The 14008-nt window shown below is 38.8% G+C and overlaps 1 protein-coding gene across 1 annotated transcript in view; it reads right to left on the bottom strand.

Moving 5' to 3' along the window:
- The window catches only part of TNKS (tankyrase), a 171377-nt gene that overhangs the window by 1320 nt on the left and 156049 nt on the right, over positions 1–14008 (bottom strand). The window contains exons 21-26 of the mRNA XM_059049380.2: positions 13062–13182; positions 11770–11867; positions 9555–9629; positions 8734–8839; positions 7717–7903; positions 4812–4968 (exon numbers count right to left, since the gene is read on the bottom strand). Coding sequence (XP_058905363.1) covers positions 4812–4968; positions 7717–7903; positions 8734–8839; positions 9555–9629; positions 11770–11867; positions 13062–13182 — 744 coding nt within the window. The remainder of the gene's footprint in view (positions 1–4811; positions 4969–7716; positions 7904–8733; positions 8840–9554; positions 9630–11769; positions 11868–13061; positions 13183–14008) is intronic.

The raw sequence follows: 14008 nt of genomic DNA, 5'->3' as shown, positions 1-14008 counted from the left end.
ATCCTAGAATAGGTTTGGCATAGTAAAAATCTAGTTTGTGTTAGTTATTACTATTAACATTATTATTCTCATTCATTGAAGACTAGCTCTTCTTGAAGAGGTCTCAGTAAGGATTAAAAAAAACAAAAAATGTACATATGTTTTGAAAAGTTATAACTGCTTCTATTCATGTAAGGAACCATTGTCACTCATAATATTCTTTTCCAAAATTCCAGTCTGTTTTGGTTTGACTTAAATACAGCAACGGTTTCCATCTTTACTGTATGTAGTTGGAATAACTAAGACTGACAATCCTCATCACTCCTGACTTTCCAATCCGGAGCGCAATAACTAAATAGTCTGTAGTTTTATTTTATTGTAATGTGAGCACTGCTTAATTGTTGAAATGGTTTAAAATGGTATTTTAGTTTTTAGTTACAAGGTAGGTCCGCTATCTATTGCTAATTCTAGAGTTGGGTATAAAGAATCTAGGAAGGCTCAAAAGCTGGTGGAAAAATGGAAAAAAACTGGTTAATCAACCAGATAGTTTAATGGTCAAGAAAATTATCTATTCATCACCAGTACACATATATTGAGCATCTAGTGCATACAAAGCACTCTGGGGTAAGATATGGACCCTGCTCTCAGGACGTTTCCCATCTGTCTGGGAAGATAAGCCAGACAGAAAAAGCAGAGTTTGAAACTAACCCCAGTGCGCATCTGCTAAGTGTCAAACACGAGCGTGAAGCCCATTCCTACTTCCTTTGGTCACAACGAAACTTAAGATCTATGACACTTTGTGTGATACATCCTTTTGCTTGCAGAAAAGTTGCTTAAGCAAAGGGATCGGTAATGCAAGCATTTGAATTTTGGTAGTACACTATCTTAGGAGATTCCTGACACATGTGAATTTTAGGCAGATTCTAAGATGCTAATGGTACGAATGACGTACCTTGGTTCCTACTGATTAGGCTACTGAGTTGCTTCTGTGTACAGACTGAGATAGGAATGAATCACATCAAAGTCCAGAGGGATTTAAGGCAAGGGCATTACTAAACTGCAGGACTAGAAGGGCCCAGGACAGACCAACAAACGTGATTTCCTGTCAAGTCTTACTTTAAACCCATGCTGGTTATTAAAGCATAGAGCATATTTTTAAAGTACCTACAAGAAAAGATTCAACAACCACTTTTAGTAACTGACTTTCAGAAAATTCTTCTTAACCCAAATCCTCAGTGCTACAATTTAAACTCAAATGCTTTCAGTTTATTCTCCACAGAGAGGAAGAATCATGCTCCCTTGAATGATTTTGTGTATTTGAAAATCATCCTGCAAATCACTGTGTAGTCTTCTGTTCTCCAAGTTAAAGAACTCTGCATTGTTCATATCACTTCAGTAAAACAGGCCACATGTCTGAAGCAGCCAATGACCAGAGAATACCTCCTCTATTGTCTAATTTAATGTGAAGCTTAAAGTACAACGTACAAAAAAATTCCTGATACTCTAAGTCCAGTCATATACTAAAATCAGAACTATTTTTCTTTCAAGCACAGTGCAGTTAATTTTCAACACATCTTTTCAATTCCAAAGAAACAAATAATCCCACCAAGAATAAATAATACTCCTCGAACCAACCCTCTGAATAAAACACTTACGTATTCTTGAAAGTGTTGATACTAAGGGTGAAAGATGATTTAAGGGGAATGAAAGAAAAGTTAGCAAAGGAAAAGTCCACCATAAATCAGGAGAAATTGCTCATGGGCAGCGACTCAATTAGTAGACATTAGAGTAAACACTGTCCACGAGGGAAACACCTGGATATGGAAGCACAGGTATGCTCCCCTGAAACAAAATACCTACTTCACACATTTCAGTTTTCAAGGTACTTTTTTCCTTCAAATATGATTTGGACCACATCATTCTCTAAAATTCTTTTAGCAAGAGAATCTAAACAAGTTATCGAGTCAAACTACTTGGGAAATGGTTGAAAGATCAGCAAATAACTAGAAATGTAAACCTATTATTAGTATCCCTTATTATTTCTTTCCACCCAATCGTGAAAGAAATTCTATTTCCCATAGCTAACTTACAAAATCTTGAAAAGTGTATGGTAGAGAAAACTGAAATCACCTATAATCTCAATACCCAGAGATAATTGCTCTTACGTTTTGGTTGATTCTGTGCTTAGCATATACCATATACTTTTAAAATCACAGGCACATAAATATACTAACATTCATTTAAATCATTCTCTTTCTATTGAATATTTAGGTCGTTTAAATTTTTCATTATGATAATCAACATAACGATGAACCTTCTTGTAGGGTTTTTTTTTGGGTGTGATCATCACTGATTATATCTAAAACAAATTTCTAAAAGTGGAATTACTGAGTCAAAGTGAAAGTGTTTTCTCTAGAAGTAGGGAGTTTCTGATTTAAACAGAAAAATTTGACAAATTTATTCTTCGGTAGTTTTTAAACGTTTATTTGGAAACAACTGCAAAACGTATTAAGTTGCAAAAATTAAGCTAGTACCTAAAATACCTGTATACCCTTTACCTACATCCAAATATTGTTAAGGTTTTACTTATCCCATTTTCTTTATCATGTGTACTTCCCCCACCTCTATATATAGTAGACAGACAGACAGATAGACAGATTCAGTTACGTTTTTCCCTGAGCCATTTGAGAGTAAGTAATATACCTCATCATGGTTCTTTATCCTAAATATGCCAGTATTTACTTCCTAAGAATAGGTATATTCTCTTACACAAATTTTATACTGACATAATACTTTTATCTACCTACTGTTCATATTTCAATTTTATCAGTTGACCTAATAATGTCCTTTCTCTTCTAGTACCAGATCCAATTTGGGAGCAGAATCTGAAGTTACCTGTCCTGTCTCTTGGGTTTCATTTAATCTGAAAGTTTTCAAAGCCTTTCTCTTTTATAACATTGACATTTTTGAAGAATTTGGTCTTCCCCCCAATTTATTTTTTAATAGAACATTTTTCATTTTGATTAGACTGAGGTCCTATATTCTTGGCTGGAACACTGCATAGATGATTTTGGCTCTTCTCAGAATATGACATCTGGAGGCACACTCTGTGTGTATCTGTCCCTCATTGGTGATGTTAATTCTGATCATCTGGTCAAGGTACTGCCCCCTTTCTCCAAAGTATAATTACTGTGGGTTTCCCCCCCGTCCTTTGTAACTAATAAGAAGACCATGCACAATCCTCTCCGTATCAAAATTATCCCTTAGATTTAGCATCCATTGATCTACTCTTTACCATGATGGCTGCAAATCTAGTACTCCCTTCCTTATCTACCACCTACCCTTGGCTCTCTACTGTTAAGCAAAGCCTTCCTTTCCCCTTCATTTATTTATCTATTTGTTATCAGTATAGAAACATAAATTCGTATTCTTTCCAATGTTTTAGAATTTATCACTATACTTATTCTGATGTTCAAACTATCCCAGATTTGGCCAGTGGGAGCCACTCCAAGCCAGCTCTGAGTCCTGTGACATGCTCCCATCATTGCTTTTGAGCACTTCATTACTTTCTGTTATAACAAGATGTTGTTCCGGGCTCATCTTGTTCCTATTCTGCTCCAGCCCTGGAATTAGCTGTTTCTCCAAAGTTCCTTTTAGTGGGCGTTGGTATTGGAGACCAAGATCTGGGCTTTAGGTGTGCTTATTGCTACTGGGGTTTCTTTGCTTTCAGCAGACCGTGCTAAGAAATATATGCACATATATACTCATGCTTACATATGTCTCTTACATATATACCTATACATACATATTATTTACATGTGTACAAACATACATACAAATACTAGGAAGTATCAGTTCATACTGATATCTCCAATTTCAGTCCGTCCCTAGCATCATTCTTACCTTCCCCCATTCCATATTTGTATGTCTCTTCTTCCACAGTGAGAACCCAGCTCCCAAAATTAACACATCAACACATTTACTCATTTGCTCAATCCTAGAATACAGCTAAAAGAGTTTCAATGCTTTGCCCACATACCACCACGAGCAACAGATCTACTAAATGAAACCCAGGGTCTGTTTGCAATTCTTCCCCTACTCCACACCTCACCTGGCCCAAGACTGTTGGCATATAAGAAGAGAGTTTTCATAGTTTACTTGTATATAGTTAATTTCTTCTTTCTCCTTTTTTAGTTTTCTCTAACAGGGTAGTTAAAGTATCCATTTGAAATTCAATTAAGTTCAGACAAACTGATTTTTGTTTCTAGACAAATCAGTAGGCATTTAGCAGTATTGTGAGAGTTAAGGCCTGGATTGAAAATGATAGAAAGTTTTCCTGTTTGTTGACCATTTTATCTTGGAGCCTCAAGCATTTGGCAGAATTCGATGTACTGTAGCTTTAAGACTCAGAAGGCTATTCTTCTGTGTAAGTACCCTGATCAACTCATGTGACCAGCCTGTGGCAAGTACATCATGAAGATCTTTGAATGGCAGCGACTCTTAGCTCTCCATGCCACGTGGAGGCATGAAAGATACAAAGCATTAATTCAGAACGGCAGGCCACAAGAGCTGCACGAGATGCCACACCTTTATTTCTCAGCCACCGTCTCGTTCACACTGCATTACCGGGCTGACAGGTGAAAGATGGGATCTATGTATAAAGATGATATCAAAGAATTCTGGTATGCTCATTTTGAACTGAAGCATCTAATGCTATCAAACTATGTGGTGGATATTTCATTAAGTGGTTTTCTTTAACTCTGACGTGGTCTCCGCATTCTGAATCAACTGTTTATGGTAGCTTGGTCATGCTTATCCCACGAGCACCATACCTGCTCTCCTCTGTAGATGACATACTCAGCATAGGCCAGTCCGTTCACACTCGGCCTCCCAATGACGGAGTGATGGCCTGGCGGGGCGTGAGCCATTTTCATCGTGCTGAACTGCAGAAAGGACTTGCCAAGGGTCACTCTACAGAAAAGCATTTGTCTGAGGAAAAAAGGAAAGCAGTCTTAGAACGACATAACTGTTAGGTTCACTGATTTTTTAAAAAGCAGTTAATATAAGGCAAGCTAATTTCAAAGTCACTTTTGATTTTATGAGTAGGAATAGGATAAGATTTGATATACTGATTTACTATAAGCCGTTAGCAGGCTCAATAGCTATACTTAACATTTGAAGTTTTGGTGTGGTTTAGAAATCAATCATGGAAAACACTTGGTAAGTTTTTGACTAGTGGAAAAAGGACAAACACTAGCAAAAACTGTGTTCTGGATGGATGCATGTGGCTGGATAGGAAGAAAGTGAAGAAAATAAGCAGATGACAGCAGCCTCTGAAATTAAGATTAGGCTTCCTCATTATGAAGAAGTACAAACTGGGGTGAGATAAATAATAATAAAAGGGGGTTATATATAAAAATACTTAGCTCAACTGTATGTCTGGAAATTATACTACCTGAGTGAAACACGAATTGGGGCAGCTGTTAAATATTACAGAGGAGAAGAAAGATTGATGGGAAAGAAAGTGTCACATTATATAAACTAGGGGTTGGCAAAGTATGGGCCAAAATCTCGTCTGCCACCTGTTTTTGTAAATAAAACTTTACTGGAACGCATCTGGATCACATACTGGAACACATTCCCACACACTGCCACACAATAATTTACATGTCGACCACGGCTGCTTTTGTACTACAAGGGCACAGCTGAGTCACTGCGACAGGGATCATACAGCCTGCAAAGCCTAAAAAACTTACTTTGTAGTTCTTTAAAATAAAAGTTTGCAAACCCTTAACAAACATTTTAATAAGTATTTTAACTACACTATAAGATTGGTCACACTGTTACTGTAAATACCTGTTATTCAATCAAATCGTTTATTTTTAGTAATGGAGTATGATCTTTGCATTGTGACTAATCAGAGATATTATTTTGAGTAAAAATTGTGCCAGACCCAGTTTAATTGAGTCCTGCCTGGGCTGGCTTTTTTAGTGTGATGCTACTGATGACCCTCTGGGATGCTGGCTTGGCATCAACTGTATCGGCTTGTAGGTAGGTCCCAGAGGAAAACATTTGGATCTGCATTAGAAGGAAGCTTTTTGAGCTCTATCTCCACACTGTGGTGGTGCTACAGTGTCACTGGACTCTGCCCGCTCAGCCCGCTGGGCCCACTGCCATGGCTACTCCCAGTGTCCAAATGTCACTCTAAGCTTGACCTGACAGGCCCTCGCTTTCTGCCTTTTGCCTCCTTCCCCAGGGTGTCCCTGTTGCTGTGGAGACAAAAGAAGATGCAGGACCTGCCTGGTTGGCCCGCGAGGCTGGTACTAGCTCACGTCTGCTCACCGGCTTGCCTTGTGCCTTGTGTGTGCATCCTGCAGACGCAGCGGCCCCAAGGTGGGACACCACTGCCCTGTGGGGCACGTGCTGACCAGTGCAAGACAGGCGCCAGCACATAAATTCAGCTCTCTTCCCCCACGATGTACTGCTCTGAGATGTAACAGTTCAGACCGTATGAGTCCAGGTCTCACGGACTGAGCGAGCAACTGCACCGGTTATGAAACCATGGCCAGCTCACCATTGCACCTCCCGGTCTTTGCTCTTTCTCCGCCTCACCTCCTTCTGTGCCCTCACTCCTGCTTCCCTGAGCTTGCACTTGCCAGGAAAGTGCTAGTTCATAAGCTTTTGCTTCAGGCTCTGTTTTCTAGGAAATCCTGGCCAAGACATAAACATGTGTGTCTAATTTTAATAAGCAACTGTTAATCCACATCTACGTTCACTTTTACTGTTATTTAGGAGTTAGGTTTGAAGCAACAAAGGGAAATTCCTGCAATTATATATCCTTGGGAATTTTTATGTGTTATTAACCACAGCGACCTTAATAGAAAGAAGTTTTCTTCTGGACATAGGGCATCTGTCCTAGAACTGCTGATGGTTACAATTTTTTTCACAACGAAACTGAGAGAGAGAAGTTTTAAGGTGAACAACTATAATGAATTTCATGGTTATATGGGTCTTTCTGAGGTTTCAACTGGATTACAAGGTATCTTACTAACCTGACTTTGCAAAAATAATGCAGCTGGTTAATCTAAAGAGAACTGCAATAAGTTGCAATCTTTGTACATAACAATTCTTTTTGTATCTTTTCCAATGACAGGAAAGGGAATGGTATTTTTTTCACTGACTTCTGCGAGTTTATAAGATTCTCTCAAGTTTCTGAGTTTTAAAATCCCATTTAAAAAGCTAATATTCATTTGTTTACTATTAATTCCAAAGTTATATTCTGAGGTTGGACTTCTAACTAATTATATACCCTGCCTTGAGATATCACGAGCAAAGTCAGGAGCAAATTAAAGGTTCTACTTGTTTCTAGAAGTTACGTGCTTTAGTTCACATGTGACTTTAGTTTCAAATGTGACTGGAGCTAGAGGTTCTTTGTTCTCCAGAAATAATTCTCAACCTTGTTCTGAATCTGAAGCAAGGAAAGTGGAACCCAGGGAGAAAGCCAAAATGGAGGGAGCTTCACTGTAACCTATGACTAGCTTTTACCACTGCTGTCAGCTCTGCTGTCACTACTCGTATTGGGGCAGGGGCTGATCAGCTCTTCCTATCCAACCCCAAAACAGTCTGACTCATTAGGAGTAAGACTGAGGATGACCTGTGACTTGTGCAGAGCCTGAGAAACCAATCTGGTTCATGACTTGAGGACAGCAACCATTACACAAAAGGTAAGATGCTCACCTGTGACATATGTAACACGACCGGTCTTTGTGCGCGGGGCAGCCCGTTCCTCCCCCAATTCCGTAAACGTACTGGTTGCTTTTAGAAGAGTTTTCAGCAAAATAAATCCCGGCACCAAACATTCCTCCTATATATGCATGTCGCTCATCAAACCCTTTATGAATAATGGCATTAATGAAAGGAGAACCTAAAAATATAAAGACAGAAAGATCAATTTTGAGCGCTTTTCTAGAATCTCAGTTAGCTGCATACTATTTGCACTTGGCAGATTCATACTAATTAATAACGCCTAAATGAAAAGTTTATTTTGTAAGATGGTCTACTTACATAAATTATTATCATGTACTAGAATCTCATCAGGGACCCACAGTGTTCACCAAGCAAGGGTGTTATATGGATTTTGCAGATGGCACGAGATTTTAGATAGCAAAGTACAACGTGGCTTTGAAGATACAGATTATTTTACACCCAGTCATACTTTAAGCAAAAATAGATAATCTAATAAACTAAAACAATTATGCTAAGCTACAACAAAAATAGTATTTCACTATCTAGATGGCTCAGTGTGCAGTTTAAGTTCTGAGACAATTTCAGATAAATTATTTTCATTGTACATGCCTTGGAAAGCCTGTACTAACATGTAATGCATTAGAAAGCTGGTACCAACATGTAGTTAAAAAAAAAAAAATCAGGGGCTTCCCTGGTGGTGCAGTGGTTGAGAGTCCGCCTGCCGATACAGGGGACGCGGGTTCATGCCCTGGTCCGGGAGGATCGCGCATGCCACGGAGCGGCTGGGCCCGTGAGCCATGGCCGCTGAGCCTGCGCGTCTGGAGCCTGTGCTCCACAATGGGAGAGGCCACAACAGTGAGAGACCCGCGTACCGCAAAAAAAATTAAAAAATAAATAAATAAATCAGAACAAACCATTTTTAACACAACACTAATATAGTCAGTAACAGAGGCTTTTCACCCTACTGGAGTCTGCAAACGCCCAGAGATACTGACCCGGGATACTCACCGTGAAATAACATGCGCTCATTATGGTGGTTGTGATTCTCCTCAGACACTTCCTTCTGTCTGTGACAGAATCGTTCCCTCAACTTCTTGTTGACAACTTTTTGAATCTTTAAGGATGAGGAAGAAAGAAGTGAATTAGTGAAATGTATATTAATTGGTAGTTTATGATTTAAAATAAGAAGTATGTTTTCCTTTAGGGAGGTTCAATTTTTGTTTTTTGTTTTGTTTGCTTAAAACATTATTTAAAAATGATAAAGTTGCCAGGCCAGTGTAATTCAGTTAATACTCCGGCTTTTAGTGACATAAGTTTTAGCTACAGTTTTTGTGTGTTATTCTGCACCATACCTAGCTATTCCTCAAAATCAACTGAGGACTTATTGAATTTCAGGATACAGGGGCCTATAAATCTGTACTTTCAAAAAGCTCCCCAGGTAATTCTGATGTGCACTGGGTGTAATTTCAATAGGTCCATTAACCCAAAGGGTTAACCCAGTTCTCAATTGATTTTATTCATCTTCATGATACCCCTCTGAAAAAAAGCATATGGCCGTCATTTATTCCATGTTATAAATAAGATACTGAGATTAAGAGATACATGCATACTGATATAAACAGTGACTCAATTAGATTGAAAATCCAGGCCTTTAATGCTACTTTGAAATAGTGATAACAGAAATCACTGTCAGCTACGGTCCAAATCAGTGGGTGAGCTGGGAGTCTTATCGCCATGTTTGCCTCACTAACGCCAGCTGCTCCTGCCTATGTTTGATATTCAGGCAAGCTGTGCAATCCAATTTTCACCCTGAAATTTTAAAAACTTACTCGAATGACATTGTATCTGTTGAAGATGCCGCCAGCATTACCACCATCTCTGTGTTCGCGAATTGTACTTTGCATCTATAGAACAAAAGAAAGTAACTTTCTGAAAATACGCCAGTGTGTAATCCTGAAGACATTCCTCCTGTTGTTTTCAAAAGTTCAATTCTATTATATTGTGTCACTGATGAGTCTAAGACTCAGCACTAATAAGTAAATAGGAGTTCACTATAAATTGGTCAACAAGTTTAGTGAAAAAGTATTTCTGGTGAGAAAACAGTCACAGACATAAATATTAAACTTTTGCATTTTCTATTTATTTTCTAATAAAAGCTTTGAAAGGTTTTTCTGTAAACACAATGGGGTAAAATAGCACATTAAGTCATCTATATTACTATTTTATGTTCTTGAGGAGAAGCAACATTGTGATTAAGTCAAATTAAAACTCCTCACATTGAACCAATACATCACTGGACTAACGCTAAAAATAAACAACGAATTTTTAAAAATCAGTAAATCTTTGTTCCCTAGGTGAAAAATTCCACGCTATCTACTTTGGGATCTCAAAGTATATCCACACAGATCAGGGGAAGTTGGATATAATGTGTAACTAAGTGGAATAAATTTCTTCTGACACTACTCACCCTACTTCCACTCTCCAAATTAATAATTATGATGGAAAAGTAAAATATTTTAAAGACCTAAGTTTCTCACAGAATTGACTCAAACAGTTGATTCTCTATCTTACCGCTCCATTTGTGAACTTAGTCACTACTTTTTTTTTTTTTTTTTTTTTGCGGTACGCGGGCCTCTCACTGTTGTGGCCTCTCTGGTTGCAGAGCACAGGCTCTGGACGCGCAAGCTCAGCGGCCATGGCTCACGGGCCCAGCCGCTCCGCGGCATGTGGGATCCTCCCGGACCGGGGCACGAACCCGTGTCCCCTGAATCGGCAGGCGGACTCTCAACCACTGCGCCACCAGGGAAGCCCAGTCACTACATTTTTGACCTTATTATCAAAACTTACTTACTACTAAGAGAATGATTATGCAATAAGACATGAGAAAAATCAGGACGCTTTCCTGATAAACTGACAAGTACAAGCTGAAATACTACTCTGGGGTAAGGGTCCTGAGTCCCTAGAATGGAAATAATATCAGCACTAATTCAGAGGTGGAAAACAAAAATGTAGGCATGTCTTTCTCTGCAAAACAGTGGAATTAATTCGGAAGTTTATTTATTATGATAATGCCATTAGGCACTTTGTTTATTATGTGTACGAAGTGAGGGATAAGCCATCAGATTTCAGAGGGAATCTCTGTGGCATCATCTCTACTAGATAGATAGATTCATACAAATAGCCTTAATATGGTGCTTTAAAATAACTGTGACTGCAGAAGTGAAAGGTGACTTGAGTTATGGGGCAGATTTCCTAAGCACTCTTGAAAATTAGGCATACTATTTTATAATCACATTTTATAACTTTGCACGAAAATAAAGATGAGAAGATATTTGCTATCTATGAGGCAAGATTCTCACTCCATATTATTCTTAGGTAGCATGTTAACAAGAGAAGAAAATAGGGCTTCCCTGGTGGTGCGATGGTTGAGAATCCGCCTGCCAATGCAGGGGACACGGGTTCGAGCCCTGGTCCGGGAAGATCCCACATGATGCAGAGCAACTAAGCCCGTGAACCACAACTACTAAACGAGGCTCTAGAGCCCACGAGCCACAACTACTGAAGCCCGCGCACCTAGAGCCCGTGCTCCGCAACAAGAGAAGCTACCTCAATGAGAAGCTGGCGCATCGCAACCAAGAGTAGCCTCCGCTCACCGCAACTAAAGAGAAGCGCGTGCACAGCAACGAAGACCCAACGCAGACAAAAATAAATAAATTTATATATATATAAAAAAACAATACAAGAAAATAGTTCTAATAGGGTCCTTACTTGTATGAGTTTCAAGAAAGTCTCCAGAATAAAAAGATACATGTGGCCCACCCACTGGCAATCCTAGGGTTATGATGTGAAAGCAGTGTGGTATATAGTTCTACTCTATAGTCCTATTTTAATGCTGGCAATACGCCACCACAATGGCTAAGGGAGACAGAATAATAGATAGGCAAGCGACCGTAAGTTAATGTAAGACAAGCCTACCTCTCTTGGAAAAAGAGGTTTAAGCACAGAGTTTAGGAAAAGATATTTAAAAATTTTCATGTACATTACCTCTTCTTCTACTGACTGATATTCTTTATCTTCTGGAGCAAGATCCAGCAAAATAGTTCCCTGATTAACACAGTGAAAAGTCAAATAAGGATTGGTGCCTGCAGGAAAGAAAAATTAACATATTAAACAAAGGTCCACACTCTTCAGGCTCTATTTTGGGGAACACTTGTCATAAATAATAGATATTTTGGAACAAGTCTAATGTATGTGCAATTTGAACCTAATATATAAGGTTGTATTAAGCAAGTACATCCAAAGACAAGAGAAGCAATGGAGATGTGTTTGGGGATCAATTTGATCTGTTCTTACAGAGGTCCTGTACATACACACAGCAGGCTCAACAATTACGTGTGGAACTGAACTCAATCATGAACATACATGATGCTGATACAAAAGAAAACACAGTGTGATTACAATGTAGTGTGGTCTAAAATGTAAGAATTATCCTCTAAAAGAATTATCTGTGAGATGACTTGAAATGGTCACTTATAATAAGTTTAAAATACATTGTTCTTGTTAATTTCATTGCCCGTGTTGATTTAATACAAATAAGCAAGACTCAAGCTCAACACCTGTTAACGTTTAGTTTCATGTCACTCTTGCAATTTTATTGCCTCTGTAGACTAAATGACTAATTCAAGTTGTTTCCTTTCTCTCCCTTTGCTTTCCTATAGCGAAAACACTTCTAACAAACAGAGGACAGGGAGGCACACAAAGGAGAAAGACAGGCGTGTGCCAGCAAAGTACAATGGAGAGACTGAGCTGACAGTTGTAAGGGAGGGAAAAAGACACAAGATAAGGTAAGAGAGAAAGGTCAGATTATGAAAAGCCATGCTATATGAACATCTAATTTTATCCTAAAAGCAACAGTATTCTGTTGAAGGATTTTAAGCCCTGGAATGATATGATATATAGCCATTTTGAAAAGTGTCTTCTGGTTACAGTGTAGGGAAGGTACCAGAGGGGAGGCAAAGGTGACTGTCGGAGATAAGCTGGAAGGTGGCTGTGAGAGTCCAGGAGGGAGATGACAGTGACAGCAGTGGGAAAGGACAGAAGCCCAGGTTCCAGAGATATTTAGGGTACAAAGTGTTGGGGGAGAGGGAAGAGTGACTCTGATTTCTAGCTAAAGCAACTAGAGGGAGAGCGAGGTCAAGGATGGAGACGGGGAGGCAGGAGGTGCCACCCCAGCTGAGTGCACGAGCTCTGGGGTCAGGCCACCCGAGCAAATACCAGCCTGGACACTTATCTTGTACCACTAATTTCTGAAATCTATTTATTTTTTAATAGCTTACCTTGTTGTCCACCTAAGAGTCTTTCTACTCCCTTGATTAATTTATGGCGGTGTCCGTATGCATTGATGCCGATTTCTTTCAACTCTTCATGACCCATATCAGCCAACACATCTAGTGTAATCTGAAAAACAAATCAAAATTAATTGCTAAATCTTTAACAGTTCCTCAGATGATGAAAACTTTTCCATTTGCCTTCAATGCTACAGCATCCAGTCAAATTAAGAAAATTCTTCTGTTTCCTTTATAAGCATGAACTTATAATCTTCTTAAAGTTGCCCCCATAAACTTATCAGCTTTTTGCTCACTTGAGATTTGCTTTCAGTCAATGGAGAATTAAAATGGGAAGAAATTAAAATGGGAGAAATAATGCTATAGAAGTATAAAATGATCATTGCTATTTTTCCTTTTGATTATTTAATTCTACCACATTTTGCTTGCCTCAAGATATAAGAGGGAACAACCAGTATGTTGAAAATGGGGAAATACCAGATCCCAATATCCAGAAGGTAGCAGAGGTGAACGGTAGGGAACGGGAGAGGTGTTCAGCATAATGAAACAGAAGAAGCTTTAGGGAAGTAGAATTTATATAAAAATAAGAAAGAACTTCCTAGTGCTAAGAAGCATCCAAGCATGGAAAAGGCTGTTTAGAAAGTAGTAAGATTTATATCACAAGCATTTAGTTAGATTACAGACCATTTTATATAGAAACTATATAAAGAATTCCAATTTGGAGGAGAAAAAAGAGAGTAGATTGATGGTTTTTAAGCTCTCTTCTAAATTCTCAGATCTAACAATCCCTGAAAGCTAACGTACATTCTATTTTTCTACAAAACAATGGTTTCAAATTTTTGGTTATTCGTCCCTGTAGCTGGAGATGGTTAGCTGCCACGACTCAAAATTACCAGATTCCTTTGTTGACTAAAAGGAACTGTGACTCTACCGTCACC

Source organism: Kogia breviceps, chromosome 20 (assembly GCF_026419965.1).
Source record: "Kogia breviceps isolate mKogBre1 chromosome 20, mKogBre1 haplotype 1, whole genome shotgun sequence".
Taxonomy (NCBI): domain Eukaryota; kingdom Metazoa; phylum Chordata; class Mammalia; order Artiodactyla; family Physeteridae; genus Kogia; species Kogia breviceps.
This window is presented reverse-complemented; position numbering and strand designations above follow the sequence as displayed.